The sequence below is a fragment of the Salmo trutta genome, chromosome 17 (genome assembly GCF_901001165.1).
Source record: "Salmo trutta chromosome 17, fSalTru1.1, whole genome shotgun sequence".
NCBI classification, from domain to species: Eukaryota; Metazoa; Chordata; class Actinopteri; order Salmoniformes; family Salmonidae; genus Salmo; species Salmo trutta.
Window position 1 is genome coordinate 20609091 of NC_042973.1, and position 21846 is coordinate 20630936.

The 21846-nt window shown below is 40.4% G+C and overlaps 2 protein-coding genes across 2 annotated transcripts; both read right to left on the reverse strand.

Annotated features, from left to right (window-relative positions):
- Positions 1 to 10170: 10170 nt before the first annotated feature.
- LOC115151277 (mesoderm posterior protein 2-like) lies at positions 10171 to 10929 on the reverse strand. Its single transcript, XM_029695224.1, has one exon. The coding sequence runs from the start codon at positions 10927 to 10929 to the stop codon at positions 10171 to 10173; it is 759 nt and encodes a 252-aa protein (XP_029551084.1).
- Positions 10930 to 19091: 8162 nt separating this feature from the next.
- On the reverse strand, positions 19092 to 20843 carry LOC115151278 (mesogenin-1-like). Its single transcript, XM_029695225.1, has 2 exons — positions 20055 to 20843; positions 19092 to 19814 (listed from the first exon to the last, which is right to left on the reverse strand). The coding sequence occupies exons 1-2, from the start codon at positions 20841 to 20843 to the stop codon at positions 19761 to 19763; spliced, it is 843 nt and encodes a 280-aa protein (XP_029551085.1). The 3' UTR covers positions 19092 to 19760.
- Between the last annotated feature and the right edge of the window lie 1003 nt (positions 20844 to 21846).

The window sequence follows — 21846 nt, forward strand, 5'->3', positions numbered from 1 at the left end:
GCCGATTCTAGATTTAATTTTGGATTGGAAATGCTTAATATGAGTCTGGAAGGAGAGTTTACAGTCTAACCAGACACCCAGGTATTTGTAGTTGTCCACGTATTCTAAGTCAGAGCCGTCCAGAGTAGTGATGCTGGACGGGCGAGCAGGTGCGGGCAGTGATCGATTGAATAGCATGCTTTTAGTTTTACTTGCATTTAAGAGCAGTTTCAGGCCACGGAAGGAGTGTTGTATGGCATTGAAGCTCGTCTGGAGGATGGTTAACACAGTTTCCAAAGAAGGGCCAGAAGTATACAGAATGGTGTTGTCTGCGTAGAGGTGGATCAGAGAATCACCAGCAGCAAGAGCGACATCATTGATGTATACAGAGAAAAGAGTCGGCCCGAGGATTGAACCCTGTGGCACCCCCATAGAGACTGCCAGAGGTCCGGACAACAGGCCCTCCGATTTGACACACTGAACTCTGTCTGAGAAGTGGTTGGTGAACCAGGCGAGGCAGTTATTTGAGAAACCAAGGCTGTTGAGTCTGCCGATAAGAATGTGGTGATTGACAGAGTCGAAAGCCTTGGCCAGGTCGATGAATACGGCTGCACAGTATTGTCTCTTATCGATGGCGGTTATGATATCGTTTAGGACCTCGAGCGTGGCTGTTGTGCACCCACTGCCAGCTCGGAAACCAGATTGCATAGCGGAGAAGGTATGGTGGGATTTGAAATGGTCGGTGATCTGTTTGTTAACTTGGCTTTCGAAGACCTTAGAAAGGCAGGGTAGGATAGATATAGGTCTGTAGCAGTTTGGGTCAAGAGTGTCTCCCCCTTTGAAGAGGGGGATGACCGCAGCAGCTTTCCAATCTTTGGGTATCTCAGACGATTTGAAAGAGAGGTTGAACAGGCTAGTAATAGGGGTTGCAACATTTTTTAGAAAGAGAGGGTCCAGAATGTCTAGCCCGGCTGATTTGTAGGGATCCAGATTTTGCCACTCTTTCAGAACATCAGCTATCTGGATTTGGGTGAAGGAGAAATGGGGAGGCTTGGGCAAGTTGCTGTAGGGGTGCAGGGCTGTTGACCTGTGTAGGGGTAGCCAGGTGGAAAGCATGGCTAGCCGTAGGAAAATCCTTATTGAAATTCTCAGTTATAGCTGATTTATAGGTGGTGACAGAGTTTTCTAGCCTCAGTGCAGTGGGAAGCTGGGAGGAGGTGCTCTTATAGTGTCCCAGAACTTTTTGGAGTTAGTTCTACAGGATGCAAATTTCTGCTTGAAAAAGCTATCCTCTGCTTTCCTAACTGCCTGTGTATATTGGTTCCTAACTTCCCTGAAAAGTTGCATATCGCGGGGGCTATTCGATGCCAATGCAGTACGCCACAGGATATTTTTGTGCTGGTCAAGGGCAGTCAGGTCTGGAGAGAACCAAGGGCTATATCTGTTCGTGGTTCCACATTTTTTGAATGAGGCATGCTTATTTAAGATGGTGAGGAAGGCACTTTTAAAGAGTAACCAGGCATCCTCTAGTGACAGAATGAGGTCAATATCCTTCCAGGATACCTGGGCCAGGTCAATTAGAAAGGCCTGCTTGCTGAAGTGTTTTAGGGAGCGTTTGACAGAGATGAGGAGTGGTCATTTGACCGCAGACCCATTACAGAGGCAGGCAATGAGGCAGTGATGGCTGAGATCCTGGTTGAAGACAGCAGAGGTGTATTTGGAGGGCAGGTTGGTTAGGATGATATCCATGAGGGTGCCCGTGCTTACAGATTTGGGGTTGTACCTGGTAGGTTCATTGATTATTTGTGTGAGATTGAGGGCATCAAGCTTAGATTGTAGGACGGCTAGGGTGCTAAGCATGTCCCAGTTTAGGTCCCCTAACAGCACGAGCTCTGAAGATGGATGGGGTGCAATCAATTCACATATGGTGTCCAGGGCACAGCTGGGGGCAGAAAGTGGTCTATAGCAAGCGGCAACGATGAGAGACTTGTTTCTGGAAAGGTGGATTTTTAAAGTAGAAGCTCGAATTGTTTGGGCACAGACCTAGATAGTAAGACAGAATTCTGCAGGCTATCTCTGCAGTAGATTGCAACTTCGCCCCCTTTGGCAGTTCTATCTTGTTAGAAAATGTTATAGTTAGGGATGGAAATTTCAGGGTTTTTAGGGGTCTTCCTAAGCCAGGATTCAGACACGGCTAATGTCTAATGTTAACATGCATGAAACCAAGGCTTTTACGGTTACAGAAGTCAACAAATGAGAGCACCTGGGGAGTGGGAGTGGAGCTAGGCACTGCAGGGCCTGGATTAACCTCTACATCACCAGTGGAACAGAGGAGGAGTAGGATAAGGGTATGGCTAAAGGCTATAAGAATTGGTCGTCTAGTACGTTCGGAACAGAGAGTAAAGGAGCAGGTTTCTGGGCACAGTAGAATAAATTCAAGGCATAATGTACAGACAAAGGTATGGTAGGATGTGAATACAGTGGAGGTAAACCTATGCATTGAGTGACGATGAGAGAGATATTGTCTCTAGAAATATAATTTAAACCAAGTGATGTCACTGCATGTGTGGGAGGTGGAACTAAAGGGTTAACTAAAGCATATTGAGCAGGGCTAGAGGCTCTACAGTGAAATAAGGCAATAATTACTAACCAAAACAGCAATGGACAAGGCATATTGACATTAGGGAGAGGTATGCGTAGCCGAGTGATCATAGGGGTCCAGTGAGTAGCTCGGTAGGCCGGAGACACAGCGATTCAGACAGCTAGCGGGCCAGGGCTAGCAATCTAGCAGAAGGGCCTTAGAGGGACAGCGCAACGTAAGAAGTCTGTTGTAGCCCCCTCATGCTGTTACGTTGGCAGACCAGTCATCATGGACCAGCAGGGCTCCGTGTGGTAAAAGGGTCCAGGCCAATTGGCAAAATAGGTATAGTGGCCAAAGAATTTGTCCACTATTTGTCCACTAACAGTCCGATATGCTCTAGACAGCTAGCAGGCCGCGGCTAGCAGGCTAGCAGATGGGCATTCAGGGGACATCACGACAGAGGAGCCAGTTGAAAAATGATGTGTCGTCGGGGCTCCGTGTCGGCCGTAAAAGGGGTCCAGGCCAATTAGCAAAATAGGTAATGTAGCCCGAGGAGTGGCTGATTGACCTCTTAGGCTAGCCGGGAGATGGGCCTAGCAAAGGCTAGCTCCAGGCTAATTGGTTCTTGCTTCGGGACAGAGACGTTAGCCAGGAGTGGCCACTCGGATAGCAGCTAGCTAGCTGTGATGATCCAGGTGAAAAGGTTCAGAGCTTGCGGTAGGAATATGGAGAAAAATAAGTCTGATTTGCTCTGGTTTGAGTCGCGCTGTGCAGACTGGCGAGAGTTGTCTGGGCTAAAGGTAGCTGATGACCACTAGCTAGTAGCTAGTTAGCTGGCTAGCTTCTGTTAGGGGTTCCAGTTCAAAAGTAAAGAAAATAGCAGATCCATACCACATTGGGTGAGGCGGATTGCAGCAGAGTATGCGAAGAAAAAAGATATAAAAAGATATATACACGGGACACGACAAGATGAGGACAAAAGATGTCTGACTGCTACGCCATCTTGGATTATCTGACTAAAGGCTGTTACAGTCAGTGGATGGCTGACCCTGACAACAACCTGCGAGTGTATATAGATTATTTATTAATGTATACACTTTAAGGAGTACCTGGTATACATAATTTAGCCTATACTATATCAGGATTGTTTTGCTCTGTTTTCAACAACAAAGAATTCTTTCTTTTAATAACTATTTAAAACATGTGATATCAGGATACATCCTAATTGGAGGATGACAGAGTACTGCAGTGACATGGCAGCAGGTGGGAATGCAGAGTGGGATATCGGTTGGAACGTGTTCAAGAATGCTACTACCGCTAGTGAAGCATACAAACCGATGCCATCTCTGTCATGTACTAAGGACTATGAACTTCAAAATAGGTAGGTTACGTCTGATTATTTTGTTAGGGTACTATTAGAAAGATCAAGTTGAACTACTGTTTTGATTTTCCATTGTCTTCATATCGACAAATTCCATCAATCACAACAATCTGTCTATCTCTATCAATACTCTATGGCCTCAATACAGGTACCTGGTATAGACTTTAGATTATGACAAAATCTGCATGCAATGTCTGTCATCATTTACATCTCCAGTAATGTTGAAAGTCAATCATTGGCTTGGGACTTTGTGACACAGAGCGGGGAGTACATGTTCACACAGTAAATTGGACACCAAAAAGGGACTTATCAGTAAACCAAATATACAGTAAGTACTTGGTTTGTGCGTATTGGCATAAGTAATGTGTAGTTGTCATATTTCCTAGGTATGGTGTTGGATCCTTCTCATTTGCCAACCTTATAAGTGGTGTGACAATGAGATTGTCAACTAAAACTGAACTTGAACAGGTAATGTTTGTATTACATTTTTTTATTGGCTATACAGTACAGTCTTTAGCAGCACTGTTCATGTATGTCTTTCATTATAAAGAATTGTACTGATGAAATACTCACTAAGATTATTATTTATTATAAGATTATTAAGATTATTATTATTATTCTCACTAGGATTATTATTGTTATGTTACATTGTTTTTCATGATGTCAGCTCCAGAAATTCAAGAAGGACAACTCTGATGTTGGTTTGTCTCAGGGACTTTGGCATTGGAGCAGGCGGTCAATACGTTTATTTTGTTTTCTTTTTTTTCTACTGTATTATTGACTGTATGTTTTGTTCATTCCATGTGTAACTCTGTGTTGTATGTATCTAACTGCTATTCTTTATCTAGGCCAGGTCGCAGTTGCAAATGAGAACTTGTTCTCAACTAGCCTACCTGGTTAAATAAAGGTGAAATAAAAAAAATATAAAAACATATTGGGATGCGTCTTGTCCTGGAGGCAGAACTGAGCGATTTCTGCTAGATGGGCCAGCTGCAAAGTCAAAATTGGCTATATTTAAGAACTTCATAAAAAAGGGTCTTAATTTAAGGTTAGGGTTGGGCATTAGGGTAAGCAGTGTGGTTAAGGTTAGTTTTAAGGTTAGGTTTAGGTTTAAAATCAGATTGTATGACTTGTGAACACTAGTGAACCCTACTGAGCTGCCTTCAGAACAAGATTCATGACGAAAAACACTTACCTGCATATCGAATAGGTGGATGAGCACAAGAAGGAGACTGCCTAAAACCCCCTCAATCCAGCTGGCTAAAATATTTTATTCTACTATGGCAGACAAAGTGCTTGGATTATTTGCTGGGTTTTAATTTTGTCACACCCTGATCTGTTTCAACTGTCTTTGTGATTGTCTCCACCCCCTCCAGGTGTCGCCCATCTTCCCCATTATCCCCTCTGTATTTATACCTGTGTTCTCTGTTCGTCTGTTGCCAGTTTGCTTTGTTTGTCAAGTCAACCAGCATTTTTGTTCACAGCTCCTGCTTTTCCCAGTCTCTCTTTTTTTTCGCCCTCCTGGTTTTGACCCTTGCCTGTCCTGACTCTGAGCCCGCCTGCCTGACCACTCTGCCTGACCCTGAGCCTACCTGCAGTCCGGTACCGTTGCCCCACCTCTGGTTTACTGACCCCTGCCTGCCTTGACCTGTCTATTGCATGCCCATGTTGGATTATTAAACCATTGTTAATTCGATGCTGTCTCCATCTGGGTCTTACCTTCATACCGGATATTTATGTTAAATCAGAGATGTTGGCTACTTCCTGGTGATCAAATTTAGTCAATATATCATACTTTTCTCTGTGGACCATATTGCAATTTCCAATAGCACAATTATCTTATGACTATCTATTTGAATACTTTTTTTATTTAACCTTTATTTATGAGTATCTATGACTTTGTATTATTTTAGAGTTTTCCAGAGATTATTTCTATTATATGCTATTTTGTTGAAAAACATTAAACTTGTCCATTAACCTGTCCATTTGTTGTTGGTGAGAGGAAGTGGATGGGACAGGGACAGATGAAGAGTGTGACATTCCTCCACTGACTGTCTGGGAATCAGGATACACGGACAGCAGGGGACTAGCTGTCACCTTGACTCACCCACAGCACACGCAGGGAGATTAATGGAAGCTTAGCCCCTGCCTAAACTGACCATAAACTACCGCCCCACCCCCTCTCAGGTTCACCCTACAGGCAATTTATATAAGGGCTGTGCACAGATATACATACCTCATGACTCTGCCATCTTGATCTTGGACTCATGTAGATCAATCTTGTGAAATCTGGAAAAAATTGTGTTTCACATAGAGAAAAGCTGTTGATTTGAGTGAACTTGGTGCTGTCTGGACTGAATGAGTAACAGAGGAGGCCTCTTGCTGGGCTAATAGGTTTCATTTGTTTGCTAAGACCAGGAAGAAAGGAAGCTTTAGTGTCAATTAGCTCCATGTCCTGCCCCTGAGTGTTAAATACCACCAAGATAATCCTCTGAAACCCTTACAAGCCCAATGATGGTTCAATTAACACTCCTATGTAATGATGATGGGATATGTGTTTGATCTTTCACAGAGTAGACAAAGTTACACTTCAGCTACACTACACATGTCACCATCAATGTGAAGCTCTACCTGCTACACAGAAACCAACCAAAATCACACAAAATTAATAATTATTTCCATTCACAAGATAGAATGAATGCACGGGTCAGCCATCGAGAATTGAACCTCAGCAATTCTTGAGCTTGGACGCTGCCATCTGATGTGACGCAACGTGAGCAGTAGAGCAGTTTTCATTGATTTCAAAGGAAGCATTCACTAAATGGCTGATGGCTGATTGCAATGCCGCACACCAGATGGCTGTAGTGTAGCAGGGGCGTTTTTAGGCTCGTTATTAGGCCTACCATGTTGTATGCAAGCACACTAAAACGTTTTGAGGGGAGTGATAAAATAAGATATCAATTTGAACTTTTCTATATATTTAGATTACAGTTGTTGATATCATGTGATACTCTCTGCAACTCCACTTGCCGATTAAACTCAAATCAACAATTTACGTTGGATTTGAGCGGTGACTAGTGTGGACGGACTGGAGCTCTGAAGTATTTTTTTTTAACTACTGATTTCAACACTACAAAAATTGCCCGCAATTACACACCACATTGTTCATTTTATGTGATGTCGGAGCTCCAATCAACCCACATTAGTCACCGCCCAACTCCATCGTAAATTGTGGAGTTGAGTTTAGTAGGTGTCAAGTGTCAGTGTGCAGCGGTTAGGACGGAGTTAGGCGCAGGACACACAACTGAGTAAAAGATGTACTTTACTCGAAAAGAAACAACAATAATTACCACGCAGGGAAACACACCAGCTCACAGAAGTCTTGAACACTAAACAAAGAACAAACACGCACAAAACCATGTGGGAACCAGAGGGTTAAATAGGGAATAAATTATAACTTAATGTGAACCAGGTGTGTACAATCAAGACAAAACAAATGGAAAAAGAAACGTAGATCGGTGGCAGCTAGAAAGCCGGTGACGTCGACCGCCGAACGCCGCCCGAACAAGGAGAGGCACCAACTTCGGCGGAAATCGTGACAGTAGGCTACACCTCCACTTGTATTTCTAGCGGCACATCCACTTCCGACCCTCAACGCTGCCTGAGGAATAGCCTACCTGTTCGATCAAAACACACTACAGTATTATTATTACAGCGACCTGCATACAGCAACCTGCTGTAATAATAATATGCTAATCTGATCCAGTATACATTTTTGTAAATGTCTTTGTCAGTAGTTAACTGAAGTTTATCTGCATCATACTGGTTGTATTTTCGTATTTTTGTGGACCCATAGGCTAGGCCTATGCTACTATATAAAATGTCTACTCACAGTCAGTAGGCTTCAGCGTAGTTGGTGGTCATCTCTTCTCTGTTTTGCAGTGAAAATAATTTTATGCGGTCTAAATAATCCTATCTACTGACAAGTTTTGACGTTAGGTCACAAGTTTTGATGTTAGGTCACAAGTTTTGATGTAAGGCCTACTGCATGGCTACAGTAATAATTTGTCAAATCTGAAACAACTCTTGAGAATGTTTTTGTTTTTTGTGATTGGGCAGGCCCGAGATGAACTGGGCACTAATCTGTTTGCCGGCGATGGAGGATATCAACACTGACAGCAGTCAATAACAGCAGGAAAATGGTAAAGACGGCTACAATAGAGCTCGCCAGTTTATAGTCCTTAAAAACGGAACTGCGTTACCTCTGGTTCGTTCAGCCATTCCTATGGGGAAAATGAATGGGGAAAGAATAGGGTTTGGGGATAAACTTTAAAAATAAGGCCTGAGGATAACACAGGTTTAGGAGATTTTATATGTTTGGTTCTGAGATAATATCAGTCAGTTAACATGACCTTTATGAAATATGAGCCTTTATTTGCTTTATGTTTTTTTTCTTACATAAATTCTTCACAATTCACAAAAAGTCATGTTAACTGATTAATATTATCTCATAGAACAAAACGTATAAGATCTTCTAAGCCTGTCTTTACCCCAGACCTTATTTTTGGCATTTATCCAAAACCCCTACAAAACCTCCATTAATTTCCCCATCGGCTTTGTTCAATGAACCATGGCGGAGTTCAGTGCCTATAAAAAGACACATTACAGAATGTCACCTTTTATTTGAGGGCATTTTCATATCTGTTTTAACGTTTAGAAATGTAAAGCACTTTATGTATCTAGTCCCCCCATTTGAAGGTGTCATAAATATTTGGACAACTTCTCTTATAGTCTATTACATTTAGTCAAAAGTTTAGTATTTGGTCCCGTGTTCCTAGCAGGCATTTACAGTTTGTTTTGGTTGTATTTTGTTTTTTTCTATTGCCCAATAGAAATGAATGGTAGATTGTCACTTTTATTGTAAATAAAACACTTCTACATTAATCTGGATGGTACTACCATAATTACGGATAATCATAAATGAATTGTGAATAATGAAAAAAGTTAGAAAGTTAGAGGCATAAAAATCATACTCCACAAAAAATGCTACCTCCCCTGTTATTAGTAATGGTGAGAGGTTAGCGTGTTTTGGAGGCATGATCTTTGGGAATCTGTAACTTTCTCACTCATCATTATTTACAATGCATTCATGATTCTCAGTAATCATGGTAGCATCAACATTAATATAGAAGTGTTCAGACAGATATTCTATTGTTATTTACAATAAAAGTGACTCCAAAATGACACAATACATGATTTAGCATTAATTTATTTTGGGCACTACATTATCCAAAAAGAGTTACAGGCTTGATGTCGTCATTGGGTGCTAAGTATATGGGACCAAATACTAAACTTTTGACTAAATGTTATACACTATAAGTTAATTTGTTAATTTTGACACCTTAACATTTTGGGACTAGATACTGTACATAAAGTACATTCATTTCTAATATGTAAAACAGATATGTATGAAAGTATCCTCAAATAAAATGTGACATTCTGTACTGTCGCCTCATATTTAACATTTGATCTCAAATACAAAATGCTGGAGTATAGAGCCAAATAAATACATAGGCAAGTATATATTATCCTACTGTGTAATGTGTGTGCAATTAATGTAGGATTATGTGAGATTAGTGGCCTAATGTGTGACATAGTTACAACATTGTCAAATGTTTATCCTCATCAGTTTCATAAAGGTTCAGTAGTTTACAAGTGGTAAAAAAATAACGCTTTCTGGGTTATGAATATATCCTTAGCTCGTCTTCAAGTCCTCCTGTCACAGCTCTCCCTGCAATATGAGTCACGTGAGCTGCGTCAGCCAGGCTAATCCTTAGTTATGATAAATGTAAAACAGTCAGTTGTAGGCTACTAATCTCATTAAGGTAGCCTATTTTAAGTCATACTCTACAAAATCAAGGATATATTTCACAAATTACCAAAAACATGATAGGTAATTGATTAATTCAATTAATTAAATACACAGAGCAATATTACTCTCAACATTAGTTTTATTAAAAACATAATCCAAGACATAAATACAATTTAGGAAAAATATAATCTGATAAATAGCTACATACAAATCATCTCTCTTCGAAACAATCAGAATTGTGTCACAGTTTAGATATTTAGGGGATCTTTTGTCCAATGTCTCTGATTTGACCTTCTGGTGCATTCACCCAACAACCACTTAAATCAGCATTGGAAATAGGCAAAATAAACTAGCTTGTCACTGGAAAACTTGGTTGCGATATAAGGATATGTCCTGATAGGAGACATCTGGCATTAGGTAGTCTGTTTCCATGTGTGGCTCTGTGTTGTTGGTATATGATGTGGCCAGTGGCAGACAGTATTGATTATTGCTCTGGATGTTGCCCTGCAGTATCTCTTGACACCACTGTCCAGACATGGAGCTGCGCTGGGGGCACTGTGGCATATCTTGTGAGTACTGGCATGGTGTGAAATCCATTTTTCTTTTCAGACATGGGGTATCCTCGCTGAGTCCCAGCTGGGCAGACAGGTGGGAGATGTAGCTGATGGTGAAGCGCAGCGTCTCGATCTTGGTCAGAGTCTGTTCAGGCGGAGCCACAGAGGGGGGCAGGTAGGTCCTGAGGTGGTGGAGGGCTTTGGTCAGGTCTCTCATCCTCAGCTTCTCCCTCTCGCTGGCGCTCTCCCGCTTCTTCCCAGGGAACTTTGACCTAGACCGTCTCTTCTCCTGAGCTGGGAGTTCTTCTATCCCCTGCCTTTTGGCAGCTTGGATGAGGCAGCTTGAAGGGTTCGCAGCCTCCTTCTCCTGACCAACTCCCCACTGGAAACAAGGGGGAGAGAAGCAGCAGGAGTCAATGGAGGAGGCAGGCGATAGGCTACTACAGGCACTGTAGTAACCAGGGTCTAAGATGGGACAACCAGGCTCCAGAAAGGCATCACCGTCCAGCAGATGATCTCCAGCCTGAAGAAGCAAGAGTTTGGAGAAGGCAGCAGTGTCCATGACTGCAGTGTTTTTGAGCAGCAGGGATCTTCAGTTCAGTCAGTCCTTGAAGAAGTTGTGAGGAGTACTGGGGCACCTCAGAGCTGCTTCCCAATTTATCCAGCAGACAGAGGTGTGATGTGTCACCTTCAATGGTCTCTTCAGGATGCCTGGACTTCAAAGTGCCCGAGGAGAGATCACACTAGAGGCAGGGGGTCCCTGGGAAGCACATCTTCTGAGAGCCAGGTGTGAGGTAGCTGGCAGATTAGAATTAAGTCTGTATCAAGTTCAATAATTCATAGTGGGAGCGATTGTTGTATTGAACAATTCACTAAGTTTGGCAGTAATGGATAGGATTGTATTGATTTATTTTTGAATATGGGTAATATTTAGCAAATAAAATATTCATATTTTATATTGCAAATAGAATTAACTCAATAATTCTAAACACCCAAAGTCTATCCAATTCTATTTCTACATAACTCAATACAATGCCTGCCTTTAGCAGAATCTCATCATTCTCCATGACCAATAGTCCTAGGGTTCTCAGCAGCCCTCAGTAGTAAAAGAAGTGTGCCAGCTGTAATGTGTGAAGAGGTCACACCTCGCCTCTGTTTAGACAAGCTCCTACACTGCCTTGAGAAATAGACGTAGAGCTGTTTTGTCTATTATTTACTATTAATATTGAAAGAAAAAAATCTCCCTTCATGCATACTAGGCCTACATTTAATGTCATATCACAAATTATGGTGAGACGTTGTTATTCTGACAAGATCAAGGCGATGACCTTCTATGCGAGTGAATTAGTCACCGGATGCAAAAAGAAGCCCAATTGTCTGGGATATATCAATGTGATATCACACGTGGATGAAAACTACTCTGTAGTAATTGTTTTGTATACAAAACTGAAACTAGGCTCTAGTAATAACTTTAGATTTGGAAAGAGTAATTGTATTGTAAACCACCTCTAACACATTTTTCATATTAATAAACCCTGTGAACAGAAATAACGTTGCGTTTTTGTGGTTTTAGCTGTTCTTCTGGCCCTGAGGTGTTATGTGACACCTCAACCATTCTCAGCCCTGGCCGTGTGGATTGCAGTGGTTGTGGAACTGGTCATAAGAGAATGTTCCCACAGAAAAGAGTGTCACATTTAACCACTTCCTTCATAGGTGTAGAGCTGTGATGATGAGACTCAGAACATGGCCAGAACACACACACACACTTTTAAAAAGTGTCTCACAGCAACACAACCAATGGTTCTAATTAATTTCTACAGTGACAAAAAATACACTGAGTATATCAAACATTAGGAACACCTTCCTCATATTGAGTTGCACCAAGTAGCGGTGTGTGGGTAAAATCACTTGGGAAAGCAAGACAGGGAATGTTTTTTTGCGTTGTTTGCTCTATAACCTGTTACTTCATACTGTATGCCTTGTCACTGGGATATGTAGGGCTAAGGCCAAGACAATAAGAAGACACAGTGGCAGAATAAACTCAACCACACATTTGTTTCATCACAAAACCGTAGAGCAACATCTGTCCGGTGAAGTCCACAAATCCTATTGCATGTATCAAACAGTTACATGACCTACAGCATGGTCAAGAAAGTTCATGTTTCCAACATTTTCGGACGACTAAACAACTACTGATTTAGAGTTACTGCAAGTCACAAAGAAAACAGGCGCTGCATCCACTATTCCATCACTGTTTCAACTTCAACATTTCAACATGACCTAGTCACCTATGCTTTGTCTAATACAGTGACAACTAAAAGATACCAAAAACGATTTAGTCCAATCAGTAAGCTAAATATGATGTGTCTGTCCATGGTACTGATTTCTCTCTCTCTGTGTGTGTGTGTGTGTGTGTGTGTGTGTGTGTGTGTGTGTGTGTGTGTGTGTGTGTGTGTGTGTGTGTGTGTGTGTGTGTGTGTGTGTGTGTGTGTGTGTGTGTGTGTGTGTGTGTGTGTGTGTGTGTGTGTGTGTGTGTGTGTGTGTGCGTATGCAAATAGAAAAAACATGTTGACTCACACTAATTGTAGAGAAATTTGTTGTGTGAGTCTTTCATGTTGCTAAACGGTCTATGACTCTGTAATACAGTTAGTGGCGATTGTAGCATGTAAATCTTGGTGGGGCAAAAAAAAGATGTGGGATGCATGCCAGCAAAGGCACTACACAACACAACACTAAACAATACATTAATTGCACTATAACAGTGGCAAACGGTGCCTACAAACATAAAGCTGTCCCAACAGCAGTCCCAATATCTTACCACTGCTACACCTGGCTATCAGCGGAGCCTTGTCTGGTAATGAAACAGTTAATTTAGCCTAATTTACTGCCTTTTTAAAAAACATAGCTGATATGGCTGACTTGTTTAAACAAATGTGGTTTCTAATGCCAATTGAGATAGTATACAAACTATGGCATAAGGGGTAGACAAGCGATATGAGGCAATCCGTAATTTCGATTAAGACATTAATGAGCGAGCTTGGATGGATGTAGTCAATATAACTATTTGTTTAGCACTTTTGAAATATACAGTTAAAGAATTCAGAACATGGGCCGTTCTTACAGTGTGCTCCCTGTACACCAAGTCAGAACCGTATGATAAATAAAGGGGGCATTAAAGCAGACAATGAAAGCTCTTACAATATTACATTTCTCTAAAACAGGTTATAAGCTACATGTGCACCACCAAGTCAGAACAGTAGGCAAAATTAAGAGGGGTAAATAGACCAAATTATTAGGGTGAGGCACATGGGCTACTAACATCTTACTACACAACATACACGTAGTATTACTTTCTTAGCTACAGTATACATATCTCCCTGGCATATTAGATAATTTATGCAGCAGCATACAATGTATTTTTCAACTCACCTTGTTGTGCTGTGCTCACTTGAACAGGAAGGTGGCGCGGCGGTCCTTCGTGGGCAAATTTTGTCATCAAAGTCTGGCATTCTCTGGATTTATGGTGCTTTCAAAACAACTGGGAACTCTGAAAAAAACATTGATCTTCAGGTTGTAGCTCTAGAAAGAAGCTGGATTTACATATCCGACTTGGATGACCGTTCAAAACGTATTTTCCCAGTCGGAGCTTGTTTATTCCCGACTTCCCAGTTGTCTTGAACTCAATGAAGTCAAGTTTTCGTAGTTCCGAGTTAACAGTTGTTTTGAGCACGGCACAAATCATACTTCATTGACAGCATGGCCAATGTTGAATGCTTATCATTTTGACTTGGAAAATAGCCCCTTAATCCCAGATTTGGGACCACACAGCCACTAAACTGAATAGCAGGCTAGTGATTGCTTATAGAGTTAGCCATTGTCACTGATTCCTTCCAAACCACTCGTTGTTGAATTTGATGTGTTTAATCTAAAATTTCTCTTCATCATTTCTCTTCATATAACAAGGATTAAAAAGAATTTGCAAGTAGATTGTCAACTTGATTCATGATGATGACTGCTATTTGAGATTTTGAAAGTATGATGTTGACATGAACAGTCTAATCAAAGCTACTGTACATAAACGTGATTTGATGTCATTTTATCTGTGGCCAATGACCTTGAGCCTTCTTGGATCGGCACTTCTAATGTAACTCTATGGCAGCAAACAAGGGGCTAGAATTTTCTAGCTTTCCCCTTAGACTTGGTGGTGACGTAGTGTTCCCATGAGTGACAGAACACTGAGCCAATCATGGCGCAACGCTTCGTATTTTCTTCTGGCTTGCCCTACCACCACAGAAAGCACTGAGCTAAGCTGAAACACCTGCATTTTTGAGCTGGCTTTATTAACTCAATGATATATATTTGTTTTTACATTGTTTGTAAACTGACATGTGACACATATTAATGTCAAAATAACATGCAAAACAGGCAAGCACCCCCCCCCCAAAAAAAAAGTGTGACGGGTTGCCACTGCACACATAACTCGCTTTTAGTTTTTGTTGTCCTAAGCTACCTGGCTAAAATGCTTGCTCGCTAGCCTAACTTCCTTTCATGGGCAACGATGCACCAGGCCAGATAGTTAACATTAGCCTATTACATCTAGCTACATGTTGAACTTCCATCCTCTCAGTCCAGGGGCACAATGTATGAATTTATGATTGGATCAGAATCGCCATTATAATCATTGGCCAGTATGGAGAATTAAGTAAAACCACAAGTCCAAATCCCTATCTCCATCCATGGCTAATTTAGGAAAGGGATGATTTTTTGCTAGCTAGCCATCAGAGGACAACAACACAACGAGATGAAACAATTCTAGTTTTTATCTGTCAATGACATTTGGCTTCTGATGTGATTTGATTGGTGTGAAGCCAAATCCAAACTGGCTTCCCTTGACACTTTTTTTTTTGATGCGCCAGGACCATTCACAGCTGAGCTCACTCAGTTCAGATCAACGCTGACTGGCTCTTATTATTATTATTTTTTTATCAAGGGAGGCCAAAGGCTCTCTGGTTTCCCTTGCATTCAATGCTACAGGCGACAACGTCATACTCTTTTTGACCAGACAGCATCAGATAGATGCTTTCTCTGGTGAGATACATTGAAGGACATTAAACACAGAGAGACGAAAGACACACTATTTTGTGGAAGCCTGGTTTCCCTTGGTATCCACTGGTTGCACCCCCCCCCCCAACTTTTGCCCTCAAAACAGTCTGAATTCATCAGAGCATGGACTCTACAAGGTGTCAAAAGCATTCCACAGGGATGTGCTGGTCCATGTTGACTCCAATGCTTCCCAAGTTGTGTCAAATTGAATGGATGCCCTTTGGGTGGTTGACCATACTTGACACGCACAGAAAACTGTTGAGTATGGAAAAACCCAGCAGTGTTGCAGTTCTTGACACAAACCTACTACCATACCCCGTTCAAAGGCACTTAAATCTTTTGTCTTGCCCATTCACCCTCTGAATGGCACACAACACATTCCATGTCCCAATTGCCCCAAGGCTTAAAAATGATTCTTTATCCTGTCTCCTCCCCTTCATCTACATTGATTGAAGTGCATTTAACAGGTGACGTCAATAAGGGATCATAGCTTTCACCTGAATTCACCTGGTCAGTCTATGTTATGGACAGAGCAGGTGTTCTTAATGTAGAGTCACATTTGTTGAAAGTAAGGAGTATGGGTAGAATTAATTAGTTGAGTGTCTACTAACTAATTTTTCTCTGGGTTTTCTTAAAGAGATGTGGTGTGTGTGGAGACATTGCTGTGGCACTGACAGAACTGACATATGCAGGGATGGACAGGTCAGAAGGTAACATTTCCATGTCTTCTCCTAAACTCAGCCTAACCTCTGAATCTGATCCCTCTGAATGTATTCAAAAATGATTATTATCTGTGTTTAGCTACTGGGTAGTTCATTGATGTTAATGAACACAAAATATGAGCCATAATCCTTTGTCATGACTTTGTATCATGTAGTATTTTGTTGGTTACTAAGTCTAACTGTGTCATAACTCTTGCTTTGTATATTCTAGTCTTCTCAACTCTAAAGGAGATTTGTAACATATGTGATTAATGTCCCTTAAACCAGAATAAGGGATAAGGATAAGGAAATATTGCAGTCTTTAGGATCAAAGGTCGATTACCAAATGAATATGAACTAGTTTCAATCCCAGCCTGCATGCTGGATTGTTTATTTACAACTTAAGTCTAAATCTTTGCTTTTGCCTGTGTGTACTGGTGTATTGAGCTTTCCATTAACACATTAAATGCCCTTGGTAAGCTGATGAAACAGGCGCTTCTTTTTAATTCCCCAGATATCCAACACCACACCTCCCCAGTGACACGCATATCCTAATTCATCCTCTCTCACATTAGGGGATAGTTAAGGTTGGTTAAAACCAGGGATCATACCTTCTCTCCAGACTGAGAGGTGCCAACACAGAGGATCAGTAATGACCTGGATCTGTTTATCTCTCTTGGGCTTGATACACAGTTGATACACAGTTGATACACAGTTGATACATAGTAGATACATAGCTGATAGATAGTTGATAGATAGTTGATAGATAGTTGATACATAGCTTTTTATTTTTATTTAACCTTTATTTAACCAGGCAAGTCAGTTAAGAACAAATTCTTATTCATAGCTGATACATAGATAGTTGATACATAGCTGATAGATAGTTGATACATAGTTGATACACAGTTGATACACAGTTGATACATAGCTGATATATAGTTTATACATAGCTGATATATAGTTGATACACAGTTGATACACAGTTGATACACAGTTGATACATAGTTGATACATAGCTGATATATAGTTTATGCATAGCTGATAGATAGTTTATACATAGCTGATAGATAGTTTATACATAGCTGATAGATAGTTGATACATAGCTGATAGATAGTTGATACATAGCTGATATATAGTTTATACATAGCTGATAGATAGTTTATACATAGCTGATAGATAGTGTATACATAGCTGATAGATAGTTGATACATAGTTGATAGATAGTTTATACATAGCTGATAGATAGTTTATACATAGCTGATAGATAGTTGATACATAGCTGATAGATAGTTTATACATAGCTGATAGATAGTTTATACATAGCTGATAGATAGTTGATACATAGCTGATAGATAGTTGATACATAGCTGATAGATAGTTGATACATAGCTGATAGATAGTTTATACATAGCTGATAGATAGTTGATACATAGCTGATAGATAGTTGATACATAGCTGATAGATAGTTTATACATAGCTGATAGATAGTTTATACATAGCTGATAGATAGTTGATACAAAGGCTGATAGATAGTTTATACATAGCTGATAGATAGTGTATACATAGCTGATAGATAGTTGATACATAGCTGATAGATAGTTTATACATAGCTGATAGATAGTTTATACATAGCTGATAGATAGTTTATACATAGCTGATAGATAGTTGATACATAGCTGATAGATAGTTGATACATAGCTGATAGATAGTTGATACATAGCTGATAGATAGTTGATACATAGCTGATAGATAGTTGATACATAGCTGATAGATAGTTTATACATAGCTGATAGATAGTTGATACATAGCTGATAGATAGTTGATACATAGCTGATAGATAGTTTATACATAGCTGATAGATAGTTGATACATAGCTGATAGATAGTTTATACATAGCTGATAGATAGTTTATACATAGCTGATAGATAGTTGATACATAGCTGATAGATAGTTTATACATAGTTGATAGATAGTTTATACATAGCTGATAGATCGTTTATACATAGCTGATAGATAGTTTATACATAGCTGATAGATAGTTGATACATAGCTGATAGATAGTTGATACATAGCTGATAGATAGGTGATACATAGCTGATAGATAGTTTATACATAGCTGATAGATAGTTTATACATAGCTGATAGATAGTTGATACATAGCTGATAGATAGTTGATACATAGCTGATAGATAGTTGATACATAGCTGATAGATAGTTTATACATAGCTGATAGATAGTTGATACATAGCTGATAGATAGTTGATACATAGCTGATAGATAGTTGATACATAGCTGATAGATAGTTGATACATAGGCTGATACTGCAGTGTGTGTGTTTAGTTTAGTTTATTAAGATCCCCATTAGCTACTAATCTTCCTGGGGTCCACATAACAAATACAAATACATGATAAGGTACAGAACAGACAAGAACAACATAAGATATTACATTCCATTCAATATAAATGTGTGTGTGTGTGTGTGTGTCTTTGAGTCTCTGTGTGTCTGTGTGTGGATCTGAAGGGCAGCCACTGCCAGCCTCTGCCACACCGTGGCATACTGATCACGATAGAGGACTATATCTAACTTTCTCTTTAGTTCTCCAATATTATAATCAGTTATTTTAACAGGTTGCCAGCAGCTATGGTTTCAGTCAAAGTTAAGGTTTCACCTTGAACTCATTATTCTCCATGAGTGTGATTTATGTTCCATGTAAAATAAAAGCTTGTTTTTTCTGTCCCTCACCAGGGCTCTAATCAGGGTTGTCTCATTCTCATATTAGCATGGGAGTGCTAAACTCTTTATCAGGACTAGGATAAGAGGGGTCATTAGAATGCTAATGTCAGAGAAGAGTGTGGAGTCTGGCGTATAGCTTCTCTGTGAAAACGTAACTGGGCTCTAAAGTTAAGAAGATTTCGTGGTTATGTACAATAGACATGTTTGTGCTCTGGTTCATGCCCTGTGTTTCATAGTCATGCTAAGTTGTGTGTGAATCTTTTCTCTATGTGTTTACTGATACGGCTGACCGTAGGCTTCCTTTATTTCATATAATACTTGTTTTAATATTGACCAACAGAGGGTTCTCTTTTATTGAATTGATCTTGCTTTGGAAATGTTGGCTGGCAGCCTGACTGTGTTCGCGTTTATTCTTATAATGGACCATTCTTATAATGGACCATTATTCTTATAATAGTGCCATGCTAAAGAATGACTGTGTTTCATAATCACAAAAAGCATATGGGCGGTGTGAACTGACTTACATGATAGATGTAAAATTGTCTAGACAGAATAGTACAGTATATATCATTAACATTTCAATACTGTTACTTAGTACTTTACTTGCAAGCAATACTACTTTACTTTAAAAAAAAACAACTTTACTTTCAAATACAGGTCAGGAACAACCAAAGACACAGTTAAGTAGTTAGTTAATATTTTATTATAAATATTAAAATATGTTTTGTATTTACAATGATCGTTGTATAGACTTTGAAAGTAAAATAAATGAGTTATATTAACATATAATGACTCTGTAAATCGAAGTAAAAGTTAATTGACTGGACAGTAGATTCTCTTGATGAGGACATCTGTTAAATCCAGAAGTCTTGAGCAATGTTTTGATAATGGTCATCTTTGTGGAAGACCTATAGAAAAAATTTTTTAATTAGTTGACTGGTACAAATAGGATGTCTAATTCCACTGAATATGGGACATCATCAAACTGGAACACTGCAGTGAATAATCACTGGTAGCACAGAGACAAAATCCACTGTATCACTCACCATATAAATTCACAATTATTTAAACACCTAGTGTTTAAACACAAGTACATTGAATCTGTGCTTTATTGAAATGTGTAGTGGATGGATAATCAGTGTACATACCTGACTTGACTGTGCAGTCTCTGCATACACCGGCGATTCCAACAGAGAATCCATACTTGAGTTGATAACGTCGTTGTAAGCACACATCTCACTGCTGGTCGGGTGTCTCTCCATCCCAGTCGTATTGTGGAGTGGGTACGTGGACGTGGCTGTGTGGTGGAGGGTCTGGTGCTGCCCTGCACATCTCCCTATCTCTGCCTCCTCTCCCCAACAGTTCCCTGAGGAGGAGGGGTTGAACTGGCACACCTCTTGTTGAGGTGATATGTGGTGTCCTGATGCGTTGAGGTTCAGCTCCTTCCTCTGGCACAGAGCCTCCTCGCTGAGTCCCAACTGGGCAGACAGGTGGGAGATGTAGCTGATGGTGAGGCGCAGCGTCTCGATCTTGGTCAGAGTCTGTTCAGGCGGAGCCACAGAGGGGGGCAGGTAGGTCCTGAGGTGGTGGAGGGCTTTGGTCAGGTCTCGCATCCTCAGCTTCTCTTTCTCACTGGCACTCTGTCTCTGCTTGCTGGGGTTCTTGGAGCAGTTCTTTCTAATCCTCCCTCCAGAGAGTCTTCCTTCGTCACTGGAGGATGGGGAAGCCTTGGCTCCCCCAGAGTATGTTGACCTGTGAGGTCCTGTGGCGGTCCCCCGAGGTAGCCAGGAGAGAGAGAAGTCCATGCAGGAGGTCGGGGAGATGATACAAGTCTCTGGAGAAGAGAGGTTATAGAACTCAGAGTCTGAACTGGGATAACTCCAGTGGTACTGCACACCAACACCATAGTTGCTGAGTAGAGGAGCAGAGATATCCATGCTGTGTCCTGTATGTTGAGCAGTAGGACTGAACTGAAGAGCTTGGCCTGTGGGCTGGTCATTCGGAGAGCCTTGGTTTTATGCAGAAGTCTGAGGTGTGAAGTGACACCTCTACAGACCCTCTCAGACCATCATCATGGCCTCCCAGAGCTCCTGGACAGAGAGAGTAGCCACCAAGCAGTCCTCTGCTGGGAAAAAATACAACTACTGCTGCTCAGAGAGTGAAGTGTCAAATTTGACCCCTCACCAAAACAATAAAGAATTTCTCTCTTATAATGTTTTTACCATTGTGGCCTCCATAGTCATCTGTCTTTGTCCCTCATGAGTTACATCAGCTAATGATTTGAATAAGGCCACTGTTAATATTCTTTCATTCAGACCGTAGTGGTTCAGAGGCTGAATATTCTGATTGACTACTTTAATTTTTCATGACTTGGGAGATATTGCCTTCAAACACATTTTATACCTCCAAATACATTTTGAAAATGATATCCATTTGTGTGCGTAAAGACAAATTATTAAATAGACTACAATTAAATAAAATATTATTTAAAATTTGTTGTTTAATATAGGTACAGTGCCTTCAGAAAGTATTCACACCCCTTGACTTTTCCAAAATGTTGTTGTGTTACAAAAACTTTTACTAATTAAGTACAAATTTAAAGCTGAAATGTCTTGAGTCAATAAGTATTCAACCCCTTTGTTGTGGCAAGCCTAAATAAGTTCAGGAGTAGAATGTGCTTAACAACACACAATAACTTGCATGGACTCACTCTATGTGCAATAATAGTGATTAACATTATTTTGTAATGACTACTACTCTGTACCCCACACATACATTTACAGTATATGCAGATTCAACTACAAAGACCAGGGAGGTTTTCCAATGCCTCAAAACGAAGGGTAGCTATTGGTAGATGGATAAAAAAATACATTAAATATCTCTTTGAGCATGGTGAAGTTATTAATTACACTTTAGATGGTGTATCAATACACCCAGTCA